This window comes from Sebastes fasciatus, chromosome 4, assembly GCF_043250625.1.
Source record: "Sebastes fasciatus isolate fSebFas1 chromosome 4, fSebFas1.pri, whole genome shotgun sequence".
NCBI lineage: Eukaryota > Metazoa > Chordata > Actinopteri > Perciformes > Sebastidae > Sebastes > Sebastes fasciatus.
In genome coordinates this window covers 25,120,846-25,145,732 of record NC_133798.1, presented here as the reverse complement: position 1 = coordinate 25,145,732, position 24,887 = coordinate 25,120,846, and the positions used below count along the sequence as shown (strand labels likewise).

The window sequence follows — 24,887 nt, the reverse complement described above, 5'->3', positions numbered from 1 at the left end:
GATGAATGGAGGATAGCGGGAGGCAGTGGGTGCAGTCCTCTCCTGAATGAGGGCTCCATGTCTGATTTTACTGTGGTTCTGTGACGGTGGTGTGCAGTGTAACCTATGGTACAGCTCCAATGCACAAAATATAGACTTCATGCTCCTGAAGGTTTTAACATAGTCCTGTTCACTCCAGAGACAAGAAATCACATAATCTAAAAAAAGAAAAAATACAATCACTATAAGGACTTTTTTTTAATTCATAAAAGAAATGATCCTCTATGGAATAAAAACAATCACATATTGAACATAACAAATTAGGATGGAACAGTTCATACAAATTGACTAATAGTGTCTATTATTATTTTCTTAATACTGCAGTAACTTAATAGCTACTTTATTGTTGGACTAAACATCATTAAATTAACAGAATAATATAAAACCTCTCTCTTGTGAACCCTTATAGACTATTTTTACATTTCACAATCAGAATCAGGTTTATTTTGCCAAGTATATACATTCAAGGAATTTGTTTTATGCAGCTCTCTCAATGTACTCACACATACTAGAAATAACAGAAAGAATAATACAAAAATAAAAATAAGATAAAAGGCAAATGTCTATATACAAGACAAGTGTTCATACAAGTCTAGCATGTTGTAAACAAGACAAATAGTGCGAATAAATAAATAGTGGATGGATATACATGGACCAGATGGTTATGTACAGCATGTACATGTGGAGATGTCTCTATACTGTATGTAGGATTTATATTTACAGTAACAGGTATGTACATATTATAATATGTACATAAAATGACAGATGATATGCACATATTACAGAAAAATGTGTATTAAAGACTGTAAATTATAATCTATAAATGTGCATTTAAGACTGTAAGAGCTCTAGTCTATAAGAGCAGCAGTGGATATTTGGTGTTACAGGGTTATTGACAGTGTATGACTGATTGAGTGTCGATGCATAGTTTACTGAAAAAGTCCTAATTTTAGATTATGTCAAAACTGATTTTCATAATCCCAGGCATGTTGGATTTGAAGGCTATTAATGATTTGTAACAAGACATCTTTTTGACAATTTTAAAAGCAATGTTAAAGGTCCACTCCTCACACATTTTATGTGAATAATCAAGATAGATAGGTGATGATCTTGCTGTTGCCCCAGAAACGTACACATCACACATACAGTATGAAATCAAAAATTATCTTCATAACTTGCAACAATTTTTTACAAAGTTATAGCCAATGATGATTATTAAATCCAAACAACCCTGGTACTGTATCATTTATTCCCCTGAGAACCATCAGCGGTAAACAGTAGTTTAACAGCAACATTATTTCATTCACTCCCTGCAACAATAAAACAAAAATACATGTTGTAATAATGTTAATGATTCACTACCCTTTTGTTGCCTCTTCACCTTTAGTATGGTCAGTGTTATCTGCATAAAGTCTCATAACATATTGTCATGTTACGCACTTCATTTTAAATATAACTCATTTTTGTTCCTCGATGATGGTGACCTTACATATGTTTTTCTTTGACAGAAAGTTAAGAAAACTGAGCTCATTTGATAAAATGATGAGTAATAGCAACTGTATGTGGACAACAAATCAAGTAGAAAGTGAAACTCTCACAGTCATTGTGAACAAAGCAATCATTTAGTTCTCTCAGACACAAAGTTATTTAGTCAGCAGGGAACAACCTTGGAAGACATGAATCTCAGATAGCAGGGTCTGGATACAGTTGATGCATTTATTATATTTGTTATATTTGACCTCGACAGCAGGACAGGATGTAACATCTTCCAATCTTTGACTGAGACAAACACATCAGTCCTGACAAGGCAAAACCTCTCAGACAACAAGTGTAGACTATTTTGTAAGACCAGGGACAGATTAATTCAACTAGGGGGCGCTACTAACTCGCTCACATTTCCCCCAACAGTCACAGAAACCAAACAGTATTCCTATGCTGGAATAATAATAATAATACACAGGTTTGCTGAATGACAGTTTGTGGTGGGTACTTTAATGAAACACAAATCTGCAAAGAATATGCACCATGTGTTAACGTATTAATGACATTTAAACTACATTTTGACACTGTGTCAAATTGTGAAGATGTAAAACCAGCATTTCGCACAAAAATAAGACAAAATGAGAGAAAAGCCTGAAAAAAATGAACTAATGTTTGTGTTGCAGAATTTAGATTTCCTTTTTTTTCCTACCTAGCCAGGGGCCCGTTTCACCAAAGCGGTTTACAAGCACTGTTTACATGCAGATTGCAAAATGGCAGCAACATCCTAGTTTCACAATTGGCACTTACAAATTGCAGATATAGGCTACGTTCCAAATCACATACTTTTTTTTTTTTTTACTTTTAATACATACGGCAGCTGTCCTTACAAAGCATGTACTGTTGCATGCAGTATGCATACATTGGGAAATACTACTTTTCATAACATTATGCGTTGAACTTTGACCCTCTTGCTCATGATATCCCAGAGGATTGTGGATCAAAAAAAGACAGAAAAACATGCTGGCTTGCATACTGCAAAATACGACCAGATGTAGTAGGACATCCTGGTATTTTTGGCATACTGCATTTGACATACTATGTATGTAAAGGTGGCCATACAAGATGCAGGATCAGGATCTAATCTAAATACTCATTCATACACTGATGGCACAGCCTTTGGGAGCAATTTGGGGTTCAGTAACTTGTCGATGGATATTTCAACATTCGGACTGGAGGAGCCGGGGAAGTACTTCGACCACCACTGAGTAAAAGATCTGAGTACTTCTTCCACGACACCCAGTTAGGGATGTGTGGTATTACTTACTGGTGTTATACCGAAATCTGTGACAGCAGAAAGTGAGCAACACGGATGTCGTCAGAAAATGTGACTCCACCGTATACCTGTGTAATAAATGAGGCAAATATGTGACAGAAAACACACAAAACTAAATTGTTAAAAACAATGTATTTTTAAAGATACTATTCTATTCTATATATTAAAGATATATTCATAAAACTCTAAAAGAAAAGCAAAAAATAGGTACAGTGGGGTCACATTTTCTGACGACATCTGTCAGAAACGGTGAGCTCATGTGATGCTGACTTTCTGCGGTCACAGATTTCGGTGTAATAGGTACTAATATAGTGAAAGAGACGTGCTCTAACAAACATATTAGGAACAAACTCAGTTATGTTTCTGTGTCTTCATCTAGATGTTTTTGGTCTTCCTTAGTTGAGGATATAGAGTGGGAGAAAGCTTGGAAAATTTGTGATGAATATTGTATCAATAACAAACTTAAGGAAGTGTTTTTCAAGATATTACATACAATTTACTCGTTAATATTGTGTTGGAAAGAATCAAGCTGGATATTGATTATAAGTGTGATTTCTGTGGACATGAAAAAGAGAGTATTTCCCATCTATTCTTTCACTGTAAACATACAGGAATGTTCTGGATGGATGTAGCCAACTTTCTACAAAAGAAAGATGAATGTTGAAATAAACATGTTTGATGTAATGATATATTTTATTTGGAAATAACATGCTGTATATAATACAATTATTTATTATTTTTGGAAAATTTCATATCCATAAGACAAAAACGTCAGGAACCAAGCACACTTTCCTGATTAATTCAAACAGTATAGCATCACCATACACTATATTAAAAACAAATTAAGACTTATAAATTATTAAATGATTATAATATGATGTATATGACATAAACACAAACCCTGGAATTATGAAATGTATATGTAATTATTTTTGTTTTGTCCCTCTTTTTTTTTGTTCAACTGTCTATGTTTCTCTACCTTTGTTAATGAGCATGAGTTCAATAAAGAAAGCATTAAAAAAAAGATTTGGGTGTAACACCGGCCCTGTGCGTCTTGTTTGGGGTGTATAGCGGGGCAGTTAAGCATAACAACTGTGCATTTTGCGATAAAAGCAACAAATTTGGCACAGATGTAGGTTTATATGTTATGAAAAGATATAGACATCGGACGCTGCCAATTTGGCCCCTGGGGGCAGTGGCAACTATTCCATGTTGCAGAAATCAGATTTTATGACTCTTGATGAGTTCCAAGGTGTGTTCAAACTGATAAGATCAGATGTCAGAAGATCACAGACATGTTTTTCTCCCTCTTTATTTTTCAAGGGTGCTTTTTAAAGGGACTGTTTGTATCTTCTTACACGTATAAAACAATCTAGGTCGGTGTCCCATGCGCGCTTACGTGTGGCTACGCTGTTCAGACTCAGACTCCAACACAAACTACGCGGAAGCACCAAAACCGCAAAGTTATATCTAGTGAAGCTCGTCTTGCAAAACAGTGTTGGCCGCGGTCGGAGGACGCGAGGGGAGACCGTAGCTTTGGTCTCCAGGGCCGGAGTCTCTGTTGTACTCTGCTCCTCTGTCTGCCAGCCTGCCTTCACTCACACACCGCGCGCGTTCTCGCTCTTTTGCTCTCTCGCTCTCTCGCTCCACCTCACGTGCATGCGCGCACACTACACACTGCAGAAGAGTTAGTTTAGCTCTGAGAATATCTAGTGAATGAACAGTGGACATTTGTGCAGAAATAAATGCTGCAGCTCCTCCAGACCAACAGAGGTTTCCCGTGTCTTGTGAAGTGACGGGGCTCCGCAGCGAGAAACGTTATCGTCTCCGACCAAAACTCCGGTGTCTCCCCTGTTCCTTCTGACCGCGGTCGGGAGGCTGAGGCAGGAAAAGCCAACACTAGGATCAGCACTGATTCATGGAGAGATCTTCGTCTGGTCAGCTAACATTAGGTGAAATATAGAGTGATATTTGTGGTTTTAGCTGACGTGTGTCGCCTCACTGTTTTGACAGATGCTCGCTCACATTCAGGTAGCGTGTGCACACAGGCGAGCGCGAGCGCGAGCAACAGGACACTGACTTTCGTTGACTTAACGGCCACAGGTGTCGCAGTTACAACCCATTTCGGATTCTTTCAAACAGTCCCTTTAATATGTAATTTCGCTTTGGCAATAACCTGAACATTCATGCCAATAAAGTGTATTTGAATTTGAATTTGATATTGCTGGATAAATGTCTTGGTCACCAGTAATCACAGTTAAAAGTGATTGAAATCTGGTAGAAACTTTTTGCACAATTAATATGAATATTTCAGTTTAGCTACTCCCACACTAGTAGTAGTGGGGATTTGTGAATCCCTGGGTCCTGATCCAGTCCGGTTTTTGCTGCCTGCTCCCAGGCCACCTTATCCTAGGCACTATGTGTTTCTGTGTGAGAGAAGCCGACTCTTGTTTACAGCAGAGATTCCACGGAGGAGCGGAGAGACCCACAGAGCTGCGTTAACCGAGGACGACTTCAGGATATATACACACACGCACGCAGCCTTTTCATCTTTTCTCTCTTTTATGAGGATTAAAAAGGCACACAAATACGAAGAAGCACTCGTGAAAAAGGGGGCAACTCCTTCTTGTGGACACGTTTCTCCCTCCCACCACCCCGGCCGAGGTCGTCTACAGCTCTGGAGAGCTGGAGAGCTTCTCCTCCTGCGTGGCACCAAGTCTGCTGTTTTTCTTTCAGCTTTGCAAAAATCCCGACTGAGGAGCTGGAAAATCGGTTTATAAAGGCGACTTGTCAGGGGCTGCTTTGGTGGGGATCGAGAGCCTAGTGCTGGTTGAATGGCATAAGCAGAAAAAAAGGCTTTTTCATTCATTTTTCCAGCCTCAGCAGCCACCACCCCTGTGGATCTGGACGTGTTTTCTCTTTCCCCTCCACTCCTCCTCCTCCTCCTCGTTTCACAGGAGGGGGATTTCTTCTGAGCGACATTAATTTATTATGGTGGCAAAGGCTCCTTCTTCTTCTAATAATAATAATAATAACATTTGATATTTTTCTTTTTTTATATATTGTGATTTAACCAAGGCCCTGATCTCACACTGTATACGCGCACTGCTGTTTTTTTAAGAGATGGAGACTGAAGATGGGGATTACCATCATTTATCCAGTCAAATCACTGGCTCTTGTGCCATACCAGCCGACGTCAAAGTGTCCTGTGATTGGCAAAAATAGCAGACTGTTTTAGTATTTTTTTTTTTTTTATCTCAAAGGAATCCCCCTGTTTTAACACATTTGTACACATTTATTTATATATATTTTTTTTAGAGCAAATCCTGGAAGCTACCACAGAGTAGCCTTTTTTTTGGGCTACAGACATTTATTTTTCCTCTTTTTTTTATTCTTTCTTTTTTTTTTTAGGAGCTGGTGTGTCATTATTTTTTATTCAGTTGCATCCCTTTTTTTTTGAGAGGTGAATATAATGTTAAGGAACATGAGATCTGACTCACGGATGGGTAGCCCGACCTTGTTTTGGGCTCTGATGCTGTCTGTCTCTTCTATCTGCATCTGGTCCACACATGGAGAGAGTAAGTCTTTTATTTATTATTATGATATTTTTATTAAAGTTTATTTGTTAAACAGTGGGCCTTATAATAATACATAATGTTCCTTTTTTTTTTATAGCCCAGGTTATAACCTCTTATAATAAAGCTGTCTTAGGTGGGATGAATAATGTGTTAGAATGTATTTATTAAAAATGAAAATACCTTTTTATATTAGGATTTTACAACAAGACAAACCCAGTGAGCATGTAGCCTGTTTTTACTTACATATTAGCTGAGGACCATGTGGTGGTGTGGAGCTGCTCGTCAGTATCTATAGGTGAACACATTTACGCAAAATCGGCTTTATTGTGCGTAATATCAGCTCTTTTGGATAAAGCAGGTTTTTGGTTTATTTAGAGAAACAGAGCAGAGATATATAGACGCACGTCGCCAGTATGTAATCTCCACGTTAGACAGCCAGAGAGCAGAGAGGATGAATCCAGAGACCAGAGCTGAAGGTTACTACGACCATGTGGCCATTTTGCATTTGGTGGTGTGGCGTCGCTGCGCATGAAAAACCCAAATCAGACACCAACCAGTGCTTCTTAAAATGCCATACAGTTAAAAAAAACAACACACACACTAACAAATAATATACATTTAAGCCAACTATCTTCATAAACAGTAACCATGATGAAAATAAATATATTGTTTTTATCTCCAGATCCCATTCTCTAGTAAACAACTCTGTATATAAAGCTATATATTAATGCAAGCCTGCATATTCAGAAGCACCTGAGTCCAGGCTCAGGAAACACTAGATGAGAGATTTGTGTAAGAAACATGTAAAAAACTTTACAGTTTAGTCTTGAAACACCAACCATTGCTTCTTAAAATGCCATACAGTTAAAAACAACAACAACACACTAACAAATAATATACTTTTAAGGCAACTATCTTCATAAACAGTAACCATGATGAAAAAAAAATTGTTAACTCCAGTTCCCATTCTCAGTAAACTAGGCAACTCTGTGTATAAAGCTATATATTAATGCAAGCCTTCATATGCAGGAGCACCTGAGTCCAGGCTCATGAAACACTAGAGATGAGAGATTTGTGTAAGAAACATGTAAACAACTTTACAGTTTAGTCTTGAAACAATTTCAAAATACAGATACACTTATTGAAATAACAAACAAACATATTTTATAAATGTTTAAAAGTTTTATTTTCTCTGTTATAGGCTTTCATTTTGAGTTTTTTATTTGCTTTAGTAACCAATAAGTTAGACTTATTTCTCATCGATGTAGGCAACTCTGTATATAAAGCTATATTATTAATGCAAGCCTTTAAATGCAGGAGCACCTGAGTCCATGCAGGCGTGTTTTCAACTCCAGGTTTCATGAGACACTACAGATGAGAGATTTGTGTAAGAAACATGTAAAAAAACTTTTACAGTTTAGTCTTGAAACAATTTCAAAATATAAAGATAAACTTATTGAAATAACAAACAAACATATTTTTCAATGTTTAAAAGTGTTATTTTCTCTGTTGGGCTTTCATTTTGAGTGCTTTATTTGCTTTAGTAACCAATAAGTTAGACTTATTTCTTATGGAATTCCCTAAAACTTAGACCCCTTTCTAACTTCTTAGTCTACATGTTTAGACAGTTAAAAAAACACACACTAACAAATGATATACTGAAGCCAACTATCTTCATAAACAGTAACCATGATGAAAAAAAATATTGTTTTATCTCCCGATCTCATTCTCTAGTAAACTAGGCAACTCTGTATATAAAGCTATATTATTAATGCAAGCCTTCATATTCATATGCAGGAGCACCTGAGTCCATGCAGGAGTGTTTTCACTCTCATGAAACACTAGAGATGAGAGATTTGTGTAAGAAACATGTAAAAACTTTTACAGTTTAGTCTTGAAACAATTTCAAAATACAGATAAATTTATTGAAATAAACAAACAAACATTTTTCTATGTTTAAAAGTTTTATTTTCTCTGTTATAGGCTTTCATTTTGAGTGCTTTATTTGCTTTAGTAACCAATAAGTCAGACTTATTTCTCATCGATCTAAGCAGCTCTGTATATAAAGCTATATTATTAATGCAAGCCTTCATATTCATATGCAGGAGCACCTGAGTCCAGGCTCATGAGACACTAGAGATGAGAGATTTGTGTCAGAAACATGTAAAAAACTTTTACAGTTTAGTCTTGAAACAATTTCAGAATATAAAGATAAAATTATTGAAATAACAAACAAACATATTTTTCAATGTTTAAAAGTGTTATTTTCTCTGTTGTAAGCATTCATTTTGAGTTCTTTATTTGCTTTAGTAACCAATAAGTTAGACTTATTTTTCATGGAATTCCCTAAAAGTTAGGCCCTTTTCTAACTTCTTAGTCTACATGTTTAGTCATGTTAAATGTCTTGAGCTTCTACCTATTTCAGTCCCCTTGCTGCAATGTTTTGTTGTTGTAGTTTAAAATTTAGAAAGCACTCATAAATGCTTCAGAGCATATTTGACATTTTCTCATCTAATCTAAAGTAGCATATTATTTTCTAATGTTCTGTGTATAGCAGCTGGAATCAAGGCTGCTTTTTTGCCAGTGCTATAATAGAACAACTGGGAATTAATAAGGGTCAATGAGGGTTGCTTCTCTATTTATTGCCCAGTATATACAGTTTGAATAATTTGTTATTGAAGTTACATTGAATAATGTAACTGCTTGGTGATGATATACACTATTAGGCTTAAATAGCATATTAATTGGGTAAAGATGATGCTAAACAAAACAAAGCTTTAGGCCCAAACTAACTGGATTAGAGAGGTGATTTAGCCAATTCTGGTATTTTGTCTGTGAACTTAATATTTAGGCTATCATAAATAGTTAAAAAAAAATAATGTGTTAAGTTATAGGCCTATTAATTGTCTAAGTTTAAACAGGGACAAGTGTGAGTTTTAGTTTAAAACATTGTCCTTAATTTCTGTGGTTGCTTTTCTGTCAATAATCAACATTTTTATTTCTACTTCCACTTTAAAACTACGTCAAAGTCGTGATCCTTTTGAAGTACGAGACATTTAATGTGTGAATTTTCAATTTAAAGTCATTTGCCTGCTAGTCAGTAAACTTTTCTCCAGGTGCAACTTTCTACCTCGAGCACAGAGATTGTGTGTCTGCGTAACTTGGGTGGCATGATTTGTATGTGTGTGTGTGTGTGTGTGTGTGTGTGTGTGTGTGTGTGTGTGTGTGTCGGGGTGTTACGTCACTTCCGTACTAATTTGTCTGTTCCCTGAGAGGACATGTGGGATGGTGGAGACAACTTGACATGGGAAGGAGACATATAGACTGACCTCTATTAACATTCAAATAGAAGAATAAAACTTTTCTGGTCCTATTGACCAGTAGTCCGACCACAGCCATGTGGGTGTGCGTTTCTGTGTGCGCCCTCCTGAGCCAGCGCGACACCCATGAACGCAGCATGAGGCTGGGAGACAAGTGGCTGCTCTCAGATCTTTGACGCTCTGTGTTGTATAATACATCAGACCTTCCAGAACAAAGCGTTCAGAGACAAAAGACTGTGGTGAATATCAAGACAGGGATGGGTCTCACCAGTTTATCGCTTATGTTTACTTCACTGAGAGGGCAGAGGGTCTGAATTTCCAGCTTCTATCATCACTTGGTGGAAAATCACACATATCCAAGCGCTCCATGAGGGGGTTTCTCTCTGTTCGTGTTGATAATCTGTCCACACCAATGAAACGTAATTAAGATCCCTTTTAACTCTCACCACAGTAAACTTTCCACGCCATGGCGTCCAAGTATGCAGCAAACAAGTCTCCGAAAGGGAGAGAGAGAGAGAGAGAGCGCGAGAGGAGATAGAGACTCGGTGTTTGGAAATAGACTGTGCAAAAATACACTTTGCAAGAGAAACAGACTTGGTTTTGTTGATTGGAAGAGTAGAGAGTTTGTGAACTGTTTTATTGGCTTTTTTGCTGTTCACACGGAGCGGTCTCTCCTGCGTAGACTGATGCGCTTAAACTTCATCACTTGGCACCACTACTATTAGGGGTTATAAATAGATATGTCACCAACAACATTGGCGTAGGGGTTGTGTGAGTACAGGCACCCTCTGTCCCGTTCCATGAGGGCACACCACTGTTCTCGTTCAGTTATTTATGAAGGGACATGTTGCTCCGGAAAACTTGAATGGCGGCATAAATAATCAAACGTCAGCAAGCATTGTGTTTGACAGGCGCCCCTCCTACTTCGCCCTTTGGTGTATGGCATGTTGCAGTATGGCTCTCCTTGTCGTGACGGGGCAAGTGGCTCAGATGTGACTGCTGTCACTCTACTCCAAGGTGCCCCACTCCATCTTGTGACTACACGGTTACACATCCCCCCCCCCAACACTCCACCATGCGTTCCCTTCCCCCATTCCTGGCTTGGCTGGATGCAGGAATGCCTTGTCTCACCCCCCTGCGAGAAAGTGTAGTGAGTGTTCATAGCCCCACGGTGTGTGTGTGTTTGCAAAGTGTGTTTTGTGTGCATGCATGTGAGTTTATTGTGCAGCAGGACTCAGCGTGACAGCCTGAGTCAGTGGCGTGCCCCTGTGTAAGGATGTGAAAGTGTGTCACTGGGCTAGTTTGCGAGAGTGCAGTCAAACGCTGTCCTGCAGCTCCTCCAGGCTGCCAGCTGAGGTTTACAATGCTTAATTAAACACTTTATTTCAAGTGGCCCCGCCATTGGATTCGCTCAAACGCAGTCTCTGGCCAACCGCACATACATCATCATGGGCTGCCGGTTTTAATGGCCCGGGGAGTATTGTACAATTTGTGAGATGATTGCAAATGTTCGCTCTTCTAATGGATGGCACTCGCTCGCTGTATCAGTTGAAAGCTGTTCATCAAGAACTGAAATGTGGATCCGTCCCGAGTGGAGGATTCATCAGCCGGAGATTATTCTCAGAGGTGTTTTCATAATCTTTGGCGAGAGACCTTTTCATTGTTTCGTGTTAATCGTTCGGTCATCACTCGGTTATTTGTGATTGTTGTAATGAAGAGTAAAGGGAGGCTGTAAACACTGAGGTGCAAGTTGTATATGCATGTGATTCCACAGCACAGCATGCGTAAACTATATCGCAGTACATCCTGTTTACATTCAACAAAATACTGCTACTTTAATTTAGCACTATTTTATGTTTTGGATTCTCATTTTGCTTTTACTTGTATGACTGCTTGCTGTAATTGTTGTGCATGTGACGAATAAACAGACGTATAAATCATTGGCGAAATACTATAAGTTAATTATACAAAGTATACTTTCATGAACTAAAAAGCAGAGATGATCACAAGTCATTTTTTGCAAGTCAAGTCTCAAGTCTTTGAACCAGAGTCCAAGTCAAGTCTCAAGTCAGACTTAAGTCCCAATCTCTGCTAAAAAGTGGACTACAAGTATATACAAGTATACTTGCAGGATAAAAACAATTAAACTAGTAGTTTACTGAGAGTATACTTTAAAGTGTACTTTCATAAACTAAGAAGTGGGCTACAAGTATATAAACAGCAAACTATCAGTATACTTATAGTATAGTTGCAGTACAAAATAAAATGTAGGTGTAAACTAGTTGTGTACTCAAAGTTTACTATTCTTATATACTTAAAAGTATACTTTTATAAACTAAAAAGTGGGCCAATTTAGTCCCAAGAAGTATTAAAGTAGTATACTACTAGTACATTACTAGTATACTAAAGTATACTTGGGAAATATATACTTGAGCTTTACTTAAGTGTACTTAATAAAATAAACTTGATAAACTTCGTACTACTTTTTCGTAAGGGTAGGCTATAGCTTCAGATTAAATCTGATGTTAAACTCGGAATCAATGTTGCAGAACGCCTGAAATGATGCTTGATTATTCACTTTACTTTGTTTTCTTTTATGAATTTCATTCATATACAGCAGAGAGGTCATGGAGTGAACCTGATAGAAACTTGTGTTTCCACTCACAAACAGCTGTAAAACAAGCAGTGGTAGGAAAAAAACGTTTTTTTGGGGTGACTCCAAATAAATTGATTCTAGGCTACAACGTACAAATCATAGTAATACATTCATCACCACTTAGATTTCAATACCGATAAAGTTCCTTCCCTCATTTTGTACGTTTCGTGCATTCTTCCACACATCCTTAACATTAACCCCTTAATAAATATCACTGCAGTACATATTTGACTATAATCAAACAGTGAATTAAACGTGGTTGTTTATAGTGATCAGGTTAAGTGTGCATGTAAACACAGAGTATGTTACCTCCTGCCCTCTCCCCTCATTTTGGGAGAGGGGGAGTCTTTGTGTGAGAGGGTTGTTATGATGGAGAGTGTAGCGTTACTGTTTGGGGTTTTGGTGAAATCTGAGCCACAGTGTTTGAAGTAAGGTCCACTGAGGGGAAGTGGCCCACCAGACCGCTGGTCAGATGACTTCCAGTATGCCGGGGATTAGGGCCTGTTGATGTGGCAGGTGTGAGGGGATATGACCGCACGGTGACCAGCTCCCTCACTGCATGAACCAGAACTGGATTCTAGTGGGAACATTTTGATGCTGGTTGTTATGGTTCAGTGTAGTTAATTCTTTGCTGTGCATGCCATTGTATACATCTATATGCACCTCTCTTAAGTCAAACTAGATGCTTTGTGATTTCCTATGAACTAGAGCTTTGTGTTAAATTGAAAAATCCAATGTATTTGGGCTACAACTAACGATTATTGTCGATTAATCTGTAGATTATTTTCTTGATTAATCGATAGTTGTTTGGTCTATAAAATGTCAGAAAATTATGAAATATGTCGATCAGTGTTTCCCAAAGCCCAAGATGACGTCCTCAAATGTCTTGTTTTGTCCACAACTCAAAGATATTCAGTTTACTGTCATAGAGGAGTACAGAAACCAGAAAATATTCACATTTAAGAAGCTGGAATCAGAGAATTTTGACTTTTTTTTCTTTAAAAAATTACTCAAACCGAGTAATTGATTATGAAAATCGTTGGTGAATCATTGAAACTCTACAATATATATAACTTTTGACACTTTTATTGTGCATATATAATAATCATCAATTCTCAATATTTAGCACTGACTTTGATATATTGTTAAAGGAGGATGATACCAACCCCAAGAAATGACACACATGCTTTCATACAAGCTGCATATATTTAAAATACTTCCTAAACCAGAATTGTTCTTGTCTTTTCAGTAACATGGGGTCACACGATAAAGGGATATTTGTTTGATATGTTTTTAATTGGAACAAATGTTTAAATATAGCATATTTTAAATATATACATAGAAATGGTTGGAGCTCTCTCAATGCTACAGAATAAAACTATAAAATACTCAAATTTAGCGCTAAAAATATCAGAAGTAGTAGTGGTTTTACTTATATCTCCAGTAGAAATGAAAACATTTGCAGGCTGCATTGTGATAATTTATTGTTTTTCAACATAATCAAAAATGAATGTAGTTGCAGCCCTGCTTATTGTCGATTCACAAAACACCTCTTCAACTCTTTCTAATAACAGTTTATAGCTGGATGTCTGGAAAAGGACACAATTATGTGTTTTCCCACAATGCTCAGCGAGTGTGTGGCCTTTTGATAAACAGTACGACATGTGGTCTGAAAGTCATGTTTCTGTCAGCCAAAACTAAGATTACGTTTATTTACATAGGACCACGTTTTATGTGAACTTAAGATAAACAGTGACCATTAGCGTCGGCTTAATTCGACTGACTTACGACGGGTCGTGTGTGCGTGCGTGCGCAGGTGTGCGTGCGCGTGTGTTTGTGTGATGACATTTCCATGGAGGGCCAGGGCAAGGTTTATCAATCATAAACACGAGCCGATGGATCCCATTACCCCGAGGAGATATGTGTGTTTACTCAGCAGTGTGAAGAGCAAAGAGAGACAGGAGGGAGAGACGGACACATGTATGCAGGCTTATCCGTCTCTCTGTGGACACTGAGACTAAAATATCACATCACTCTTACGTCATTATTACATGTCAGCACTTCCATTTCACTTCTTGCTGTTAATGCAACAACAAATAAAGGGTTTCCAAATTGTATTTAAGCATTGTTGTCTTCACAACAAATGGATTGACTGGCAAGAATCAGAGGAGCGTGGAGGCTTAGTTTGAGGCAACTACCTACTCAATCCTTTTTCCAAGGAAATGATTGGAATTCCTGCTACTTAACATGCCTAATGAGTAGAACAAGAGAATCACAAAGAGGAGCTTTTTCTTTCATTCTGCATTCTTGTTCTTCCCTCTTTCTATTCAGCATTTTTTTTTTTTGTATAAATCAATTTGATAAAAGACGCGGGAATATCTGACACCCACAAATACATTTAATGCATTTCTGTTTGTCGTGTTTTTACACCATGTAGGACGGCTTCTGATAGCCACGCATGGCAGAAACTTTATCTCTCCTTTGTCACAGTATCTGTTCGCTCCCCCCCTCCCATTCTCTGGCCAGACGCCCCCTGATTTTATTAATGCCCTCATCAGGAAGTGGGGCCTAGAGTTTCTCTTTACTAACAAACAAATTAGTCTTTGTATTTGAGTGGCTCCACCCCTCCTCCCTCCCTCTCTCTCCGGCTGCTGGAGAAGCTGGAAGAAAATTCTCAATGAAACAAAGAAGACATGCAGCTCGATGGCTCACAAGTGGAGCCCAGGGGCATTGGTGTTGATTGGAGAAAGCAAATACTATTTTCTTGTGGAGTAATCGTTTCCGTTCTAAATTTGGTAGAAGTGAAACACCCTGACAGCAGCAAATATAGCCCACTCATCCACAGAAACAATGCAGTGGCAGAATAGTTTGAACAAAACATCCAACATGGCTTTTTTTTGTATTTACTGAAGGGAAGTTCATTTACTCACAAGAGCACATAGTCGTCATATGGTTGAATATATGCCAAGGAGAGGTCACATTATGTCATTTTTGAATGATTTCTACAACTATTTTAGCATTTTAGAAAGACAATCTGTTGACACAGTGTTTATTTTGGGACTAGAAACAGTTTGGCTCGTTGCTTTATCCCAAGTGTTTTGAGAAGGATCATAGACTCTTATTGAAAACTGTTTGTGTCTTTGGACAGGCTCTGTGACTGTGTCGCTCACTGCGACCGCGTCCTAAGCCTCTGTAAGAACATAACAGGTTTAACAGAGGAGCTCATATGTCAAGGCATTTCTTGTGCTGACTGTTGAACCTTCTTTTAGACAGTTCAAAATAATATGCAACCTGTTAGCTGGAGTATGTGCCATTTATAGAAATCATTTATTGTTTCATAAATATTTAACGCAATGCATTGTAAGGGAGTTTAGAGGTTTTAATCTGTTGTGTACGTCCGTGCATCTTTTTGTCTTTGGCATTAGAGCAGTGATTCCCAAACCCCAGGTGGTACAGTTGCTTGGAGGTATGTGAAAAGATTGTGGAGCTCAACTAAGAATCTAAAGAATAAATTACCGACTAACTAGAAATTACTAATTAAATAATATATCTACATATTGAGTCAGCTGTAACACAGGAAAACTATGTGTTGTAATTAAGAGTGTAAAACTAGTTAGAATGCAAGCAGGGGTGTCTAAACAGTTAGCTAAAATTAATGGATAAATGGTTTAGTTAGTGGATAGATAAATGGTTGAAATATTTTAGATAACTAAAAGTACTGGATAAATGGTTAAAAGATGTGGCTAAAAGTAACATGTGAAGCCAAAACATCTAGATCGCCCCCTGGTGGTTGGCTGCAGTATAGGTCATAAATCCCGCCCCCTCCATGTTAGTGGATGGGACATGGGCCAAAGTACAGCTCAAATACATTTTTCCCAAAGATGGTTTCTGTCATTTTAGGCAGTTCTTATCACGCTGATGTATGTTCAAGTGTTAATTTTTTTCTGATAAGTTTGGTTTTAATTAGTTATTTGATGCTATAAAAAGGGGGTGAGACTTCATGATTGACAGCTGCTCTGTGTGAAGTAGTCGCGCAGCAGGATGCTCGGGAATTGTACGAGAGAGGAGATGCAACTTTATCTTTCAATAACCATCACAACTCTGTGTAATAGAACATGTGTTAATTTCATCATAAATGTAGTTGTAGAGTTGGTATGGTAAGTAGTAAGTATCTTTCTAGCCAAACAGCTACCATGGTGCTAACGTAGAAGCTAGGTGTCTCACGCTAACGAGCTTAGGCTGTGCTCTGCTCGTGATTGGCTCGGGAAGGTGAGTGGGCGGGACCTTAATACCAGCACGGCTCTGCAGCTCTCCAGCTGACCAGCTAAAATGAATGGTTAGATAGTTTGCTAAAACTAAATAGCTTAGAGTGAATAGTTAAGTTAGGTCAAAATAATGGCTAAATGGTAAAAACTAGTTAGCTAAAATGAATGGTTAAAAGTGAATAGTTAAAGGGACTGTTTGTAACTTTTTAAGCGTATAAATGTAGCGGGTCGCCACACATGCGCGTTCGCATATGCGCGCTCGCGTGTGGCCGGAGCCTCGTCTCCGCTGCCTGCTCTCCTTCACTCAGACAGCGCGCGCGTCCTCCACCTCTAGACGTGAACGCGCGCTCACTCCACACTGCAGAAGAGTTAGTTTAGCTCTGAGAATATCTAGTGAATGTACAGGGGACGTTTGTGCAGAAATAACTGCTGCAGCTCCTCCAGACCAACAGAGGTTTCCCGTGTCTTGTGAAGTGACGGAGCTCTTCAGAGAGTTACGTTGTCTTCTCGTTACCGACCGGGTGCCGGTGTCTCCTCTGCTCTCTCCGGCTGCGGGCGGAGAGAGCAGGGAGACACGCTGCAGAGCCCCGCTGCTTCAGCCTGCACTTAGGCAGTAAAAGCCAACACTAGGATCAGATCTAAATCATGTTCATGGAGAGACCTTCGTCTGGTCAGCTAACATTACTGCCAAGCAGCTGAAATATAGAGTGATATTGTGGTTTTAGCTGACGTGTGTCGCCTCACTGTTTTGAGCGATGCTCGTTCAGGTATATTTAGAGCGAGCAAGCGCGAGCTCGACGCTGACTTTCGTTGATTTCACGGCCACAGGTGTCGCTGTTAACAAGCATTTCTGAAAGTTACAAATAGTCCCTTTAAGTTGGCTCAAAATAATGGCAAAATAGTTAAATAGTTAGCTAAAAGTGAATAGGTAAGTTAGCTCAAAATAATGGATAAATGGTTGAAAAGTCAAACTTCTACGACTCCAAAAGGTACAAATGCAAACTTGACCAAACCAACATTTCAATTGCATGAAAAAAAATCCAAATATATATCATTAATAGTGTCAAATAAGATACAGTTTGAATTTCAATTCATATAAAACACATTTGGAACATGACGCTGTTGTCGATAAAGCGGATAAAAAGCTAATTTCATTTGACAGGGCTGTGAAGGTACATCAGACAAAAAGGTAATGGAACCACTGCATTAGAGCACAATAACATTATGAGAATATCATCTACCATTAATTCCCAGGTGTAGTAAATTGATAGGCACGATTAGAGGGAGAGTTGATTGTCATCAATAATAAATGGCGTTTTTGTTGTTAATGTTTACGTGTGTGTGTGTGTGTGTGTGTGTGGTGTTGGAGAACGCTGCAGGCACTGTGGTTTCAAGTGTTGTTTTCCGAGCACAGAGGAATGGCTTATTCAATCGCTGGGGGGGTTATCTGAGGTGACAGACGCAACATTTTTGAGTGAAATGTTTGCGTCGGATAAGATAGATAGTGATACAGAAGATGTATCAAGATGTCAGCTTGTGAAAGTCATCGTGAGGCTAAATAACAAGTCATCTCAATGTTAATAATGTCTTCACCTCGGCCGACCCTGATGATAACATCTCTCCCTTGTTATGATAAAAATGCCTGCCTGAGAGAACATTAACTTCCTTTATACAGTGTAGCTAGAAACATGATTCCCTAGCACTGAACACACTGTCTTTTTCTCTGTACTATTTGTATGTATGACATGTTGCCAGCAAAGTACCAGCCTCACCATCTTGACTAACAGGATTATATGCTTCAAGAAGATTATTATAATTAAAATCTTTTGGCAAAAGTAATCTACACGTAGCATTGCCGTGTTCTCCACCAAACATTCATTTCTGATACAAAAGGAAATCGGTAAGGCTCTCTATTGTACATGCGTTTTTCATGATCTGTTTCTAAGAGAATTAACACCTTCATGTGTCGTCTCTCTCTGTATCTTCCAGTCTGTGGTCCGAGTATCGACATCCGAAATGACATCAGCGAGTTCAAGCGGCTGGAGAACTGTACGGTGGTGGAGGGCTACCTGCAGATCCTCCTCATCAACGACAAGACCAACAACATCAACCAGGAGGTCTTCCGCTCCCTCAGCTTCCCAAAGCTGACCGTCATCACCGACTACCTGCTGCTGTTTCGCGTCTCGGGCCTGGACAGCCTCAGCATGCTCTTCCCCAACCTGAGTGTCATCCGCGGGCGCAATCTCTTCTACAACTACGCCCTGGTGATCTACGAGATGACCAGCCTGAAGGACATCGGCCTGTACAACCTGAGGAACATCACCCGGGGATCCATGCGGATTGAGAAGAACCCCGAGCTCTGCTACCTGGACTCGGTGGACTGGTCTCTTATTATGAATGCTGGGTCCAACAACATAATCAATGGGAATAAGAAGGCAAAGGAGTGTGACAACGTCTGCCCGGGCATCATGGAGGATAACCCTCTTTGTCAGAGGACGTCGTTCAATGATAACTACGACTACCGCTGTTGGACCTCCAACCAGTGCCAGAAAGGTAACCTGAATTCTATGATGTTTTATTTCCTACTTTTATCCCAGCGGATAATGTCGAGAAAGCAGCTTTTAAATGTGATGTTTGCTAAATGCATTTTGATAACGGCGGCGTGCGCAACATTTTGTGACGCACGTACAGTGAGTGCAGATGTGACTTTGATCTATGTAGGTGGTTTCAGGTCTTATAAACATTCTGAAATTGTGCATTTTTTGCACCAGCGAAACAAATCCCATGAATCTACGCAGTGTTTTTCCTTCATTTCCGTCAGGCTGCAGGATTGTCCACGGGCCAGTGCAAACATTTCCTCTCTGTTCATTATAGAGACCTTGTCTTTAGATCAGGCTATTTGTGGAGTGAAGGATGGCTGCAATATAGAGCACCGGGTATTAGAAAGGCATACTCAGTTGAGGTTAAAGCTGCTCTGCCAAGAAATGAGCTAGTCTACCTGTCTGGACCATGTCAGTTAAATATTTGCCTTAGGGACTTTTCGCAATTTATGAAAAGGGGTATATTGAAGAATTTGGAGGAGGGTCATCCTTGTATAACTTCGGCCCCGCGGTAGGGTCATGCATTTTTAAAAGCAGTTCAGAGGAGGGTCATAGCATCTATATATATATATATAATTTAAATTCTGCGTTTGAATTAATTCAGTTATGTGTATTTATATTCAGTTTGTCTCAGTCATTCGAGTGTAGCAGCTTGTAGCAACACTACATATCTTCCCCGCTCTTTCTCTCTCAGATTTCAGAGACAGTTTGTGCTTTTTTTTATTAGAAATTGGGACAACCAGATCAGCCGTCTCACGCCTTTTCAAAACGACTATAGAAGGCAGTTCAAGCCTTTGTATTATTCTCCCGCAGCCCGTTTGACACAGGCAGACAGACAGACTAAGCTGAACTGTTGATGAAATGTTCCGCTCTTTCTGACATAAAATCCAACTATTTTTTTTAATATCATGTTTCTCGCTCCGTATCGCTTTTCATGCAGCTATTTTGAAGATATCAAGCTCCTAGTTGTTTCCTTAGGCCATCTATTCTTTATTTTTTAACATTTCTGCAAGGGTTCAGAGGGTTTGCAGAGGTTGTTTTTTTATCAGAGGTTCAAATTCCTTCACAGACTGCACTTAAGAATAACACACAATGCCCCATTTCACAAGCTGAAAAGGTAATCACAAAAATTCAGAAAAGGCTATTAACATATCTTTAAATACAAAAACACTTGAGCTCAATTAAGATATCTTTAAAAGAATTGAAGTACATTTAATTTCATTATGTTTCAGTAATAAAAACATCACAAAAAAGTGCCTAATATATGATTATGTGTAGAAATGGTTACTGAGCGGACATTTAGATGCTGATGACAAGATATAATAGGACAAGTTCCATCTTTTTGCTGCTTTGCTTTGATAGTTACAGATGTTGTTTATGTGCGGTTTCGAGGGTGACATCAATGCTGCAGCTTCGACGTTGTGTACTATTTCCCTGTATTTGTTTATTTTGCATAGACTATTAACACATTGGGACCTGAGAGAGACAGGCTTTTTGTATTTCCCTCTCTCTGGAGTCTGAATATCCATACTGCACCGTGGAGTAAATAAAAGATATAGCCTAAAGATACATTTTTTTTTCTTGTTGAAAAGGATTATGTCAAACTTGACTGTTGTTTTGGCGTTGAAAACTTGTTTCAGACTCCTGCTCCGTGCCATTTTTCTCTGTCCTCTCATGTGTGTGATATAATGGTGGGAAAATGTTCCTCCAGCCCTTTTCTATTAAAGACCTGTGTACAGCTCCCATGCTCAGTTGGGAGTCTTAAACACCACCCTCCTTCACCCTCCGGGACCCTCAGAACAAATAGTGGAAATCAAGCTTACGTCCTTTCCCTAGTGACCGTCTCTATAGAAAAGCTATGGTGTTTATTGCTGTGTCTCTTGTGTTTATTCTTGGATGCACTGACCATCGGAGCTCCCTGGATGTTGTTATCGATTCCTTGATGCATAAACAGCTGGATGTGTGAATTTTAAAAAAATAGTTTCTGGTTTTATATGAATATCTTTTCTTCAAAAAGCAAAACAAAAGTGTCCTAAATTTGTTTTATTCACAAAATGCAACATCGTGAATCACCTTAAAGTCACGTCTGCTCTTCCCACAGTTAGATACCATGTAGTGTTTTGCAGTCTGTTGTTCTCGCATGTTGGACTTGAGAGGCAGAGTGGCAGTATTGTTTGAACCAGTTCACTTCTCTGTGAGGCCCAGGCCGAGGTCAGGGTAAATGCATTCATCTAGAGAGCCCTGAGGTCTCAAGGCTGCAGATAAAGGCTCCGGGGAGCAACGCAGTGGGAAAAAAAGGAGGAGTTACTGAAGCAATAATAGGACAGAATGAAGCTAGAGCAAGTCTGCAAGCTCTGTTAATATTTCCGGCTTCATGCACAGATAACATTTCTGTCTTTTTAAAGGCTTGATGTGTCTACCTCTCTCCTTCCTGTTTAAGATTCCTCTCTCCTCCCTGCACCCCTCTGCATAATTGTCTTGTTTTTCTCCAGTACAGATGTTCCTTCAAGGGCATTCAGTGGTTTTGTAGTCAATATGGCCCGGTCTCCTCTTTAATTACACTACATGAGGAGGGAGTGCTGTCTGCCTAGCCTCTGGGCCTTCAGTGCTTCACAGAGCAACAACAGAACTCCTCGTTTCCACATGTTTGTCCACCTACCAGATACTTGTTTCCCACAAGTTAGATGAAAGGTGAATGTGTACAGTATATGCTGCTGCTGGACAGAATAAGCCAAGTTAATGCTGTATTTGTGGCTGGATGGAAGTGAGTGGGACTGACTGTGTAGGGATGTGTAGATTGGAGCAGAGGTTGCTTTTTAGTGGCAGGCAGCGATGCGTAGAGAGGCCCTGACCGAGGAGCCGTACGCAGGAGGAGGGGCACTGAGGGGAAATGTCAGACAAATGTCAAGTATACAAGCTCTCGCTAAAGCGCAGTGCTTGGCTTGGAGGGTTGAAAAATGCCCGTCACTCCCCTTGTTTTTCGTCCCCCCTCCTCCTCCTCTTCCTCCTCCTCCTCCTCCTCCTCTTTCTTCACCCCCCCCACGCTTCCTCGTAAATCCTCCCTGCCTTCTCTGCCGCTGCCTTCCTCTCTTTCGTAACACGCTGTCTGTCCGTTTCTTCTTCACTTCTCCACTTCGCTTAGCCTCAGCCTGGATCTCATCTCTGATTGGCCTTGTCAGTTGTTCTGCTGGTGTTTCCTCCTCCATTTTCACCTCGCTCTGTTCTGCGGGGCTTATCAGGGGGCTGTTAACAGCTCTGGCTGTCAGATATCTCTCCGCTGTTTACTTGTCGGGAGACATTCTCTCATCACAGCAGTGGTCGCAGCCAACCGGCTTGTTTGGCCAGGCCGTGGATCCTTTGACACCGCACGCTGTTTGCTTTGAGTTTTGGGGGGATCCCGTGACTAAAAACTGCCTGGCTGCTTCAAATAGCCCCCTCAGGTCCCTGTGTTTGCTGCAGACAGGCCTCCCTTCTGCCCCTGAACCCGAGCCAAAGCCAGATAGACAACAAGAGGCTTTTAAAATTAGGCAGACGAGCAGGAAAGCATGCTGCTGTGTCCGTGCCCAGTCTCAGGGCAGGTTAGTCTTCATAGCTCCACAGGGAGGCACACACTCTCACTTTAATCCTCACATAGCTCACATATCTTCACAAACTTACAGTTTGTTGTCTGATTTTAAGGAACATCATGTCCTGAGTGTTGTATTTAGATATTGATAAACAATGTCAGAGGTCAAGTCTGCCTGTGAATGTTTAATGAATCATATTGTCCGCTTACTGAAACTGCCTGTGCTTTTTGAGAAAGCAAAACGGAGGTTTACTTGATTGAAAGTGGTACAGTTTGCATTTTAGCGACTGAGCTTACAGTGGTGTAATTGAAATTTGACATAAGGAGACCTGCGGTCCTGTTATGCTACAGACAGTCTGTTCTCTGTGTTTCCTCGTTCTGAACCCTGAAGAAGACGCAGCAGAGGAAAAGCATTTTGGAGCCCTGGCAGTTGGGAGAGCTCTCCACGCGCCCGGGAGACTTTTGCATTTGATAATATGTTTACTCCCTCCCTGCCAGAGACCCACTTGATATCTCTGGTCTGAGTGCTCTGACCTAAGGCCACTTCACAGCCGGGTAAAACCGTTTCTTTTAGAGGATGAAGGGTAAGCAGGTTCAGACGGGCAGACAAAATGTTTTTTTTGTTTTTGTTTTTCTCTTTCTGCTGTTTTGTTTTTGCAATTTCTACAGTTTGATATCTTTTGATAGAGTTGAGAAGGATAAGGCTGGCAATATATTATCTTTTTCTTATTGTCAACAAATCCCACGAAAGAACCAAAACCAACAATCTATCTTTCAATGCTTTCTGACTTCCCTCCTCTGTCTGTGGCACTCAGCCCCAAGCTCATTGGTGCCTACTCAAGACGTGATTAAAAACAGGTCACAAATAAATAGTGTCATTTACAAAATAAAGCTATGTCATTTTCTTTTAATGCTGGACACTGTAGGTTTTAGCAACATTACTCAAACAGGAGGAAATGTGAATTTGTTGAGGACTATTTTCAGCTGCGGATTTGGTGCACTAGCAAGTATTTACGATGTGGGATCGTCTCAAAATAAAGTACAGTGCCCATGTTCATCATAAGAAAGGAACCCGGTGCAGCGGTGTGGCTCATTGATGTGTTTCTGATCACTATGCCACTTAGGAATAAGCTAGGTTTTTACTGTGATCAATTGTTGGTTTTAGTCTTTAGTCTTTACTTGAGATCTAGTAACAATAAGAAAAATACACAATATTACTCTGCTTTTAAAACAGCAGAGTTACATCTAGCTGCAACGGTTAGTCAACTAATCAATTAGTAGCTAACTTTTTTGATAATTGATTCATCGTCAAAGTAATTTTTCATTTTAAAAAAAGGCAGAAAATGCTGTTTTAAGCCTCTGAAATATGGAGATAACCTGCTTTTCTCTGTATTATATCATTTTAATGTGAATATGTTTGAGTTTTGGACTGACGAAACAAGACATTCACCTTGGACTTCGAGAAACTGGAAAATAATCGGCACATTAATCGATAATGAAAATAATGGTTAGTTGCAGCCCTAGTTACATTCAACGCATTGTTAACAGAGATTTTCCTTTATATTTCTATTTTCACTGTTTGGTTGTTTTTCTGTCTCTCTGTGCTAATTAATTTAATCAAAACATTATTGACAAGAAAATATAAATTAATTAGAGAGAAAACAGAATGCAAATCCTCCTTTCCCCTCAGAGGCTTTCGTAAATTGATTCCTGGAGCTACCACATAGCTCGTACTTCTTGTTGTCAAGATTAGTTGCAGAAAAGATCGAACTGAGCAGAAATTATGCTCCGTTTGTGCTGGCTAAGAGCTAGATTTATTGATACTTTAGGTACGAGGAATGTATGTTAAGCTGGGAGGAATGAGCCTGCCCCTTTAAGTATATAAGGTAGAAATTCCTGCTGGCTTACTCATTGCAGTTGTGAGGGGATAAAGAGGGGGAAATACACAGCACAGGCTATATGTGCACACTACACATGCAGGGCCATACAGAGACTATTTGTTGGCAATAGGAAGCAGCTAAACGTATGGTGGTTATGATATATTGATGT

General features: G+C 39.5%; 1 protein-coding gene across 1 annotated transcript in view; it reads left to right on the top strand.

The window, feature by feature from the left end:
- The first annotated feature begins 5,278 nt into the window (after window positions 1-5,278).
- igf1ra (insulin-like growth factor 1a receptor) overlaps window positions 5,279-24,887 on the top strand; it is a 94,649-nt gene continuing 75,040 nt past the window's right edge. The window contains exons 1-2 of the mRNA XM_074633026.1: window positions 5,279-6,432; window positions 18,663-19,226. Of these exons, the coding sequence (XP_074489127.1) occupies window positions 6,327-6,432; window positions 18,663-19,226 (670 nt within the window). The 5' untranslated portion in view covers window positions 5,279-6,326. The remainder of the gene's footprint in view (window positions 6,433-18,662; window positions 19,227-24,887) is intronic.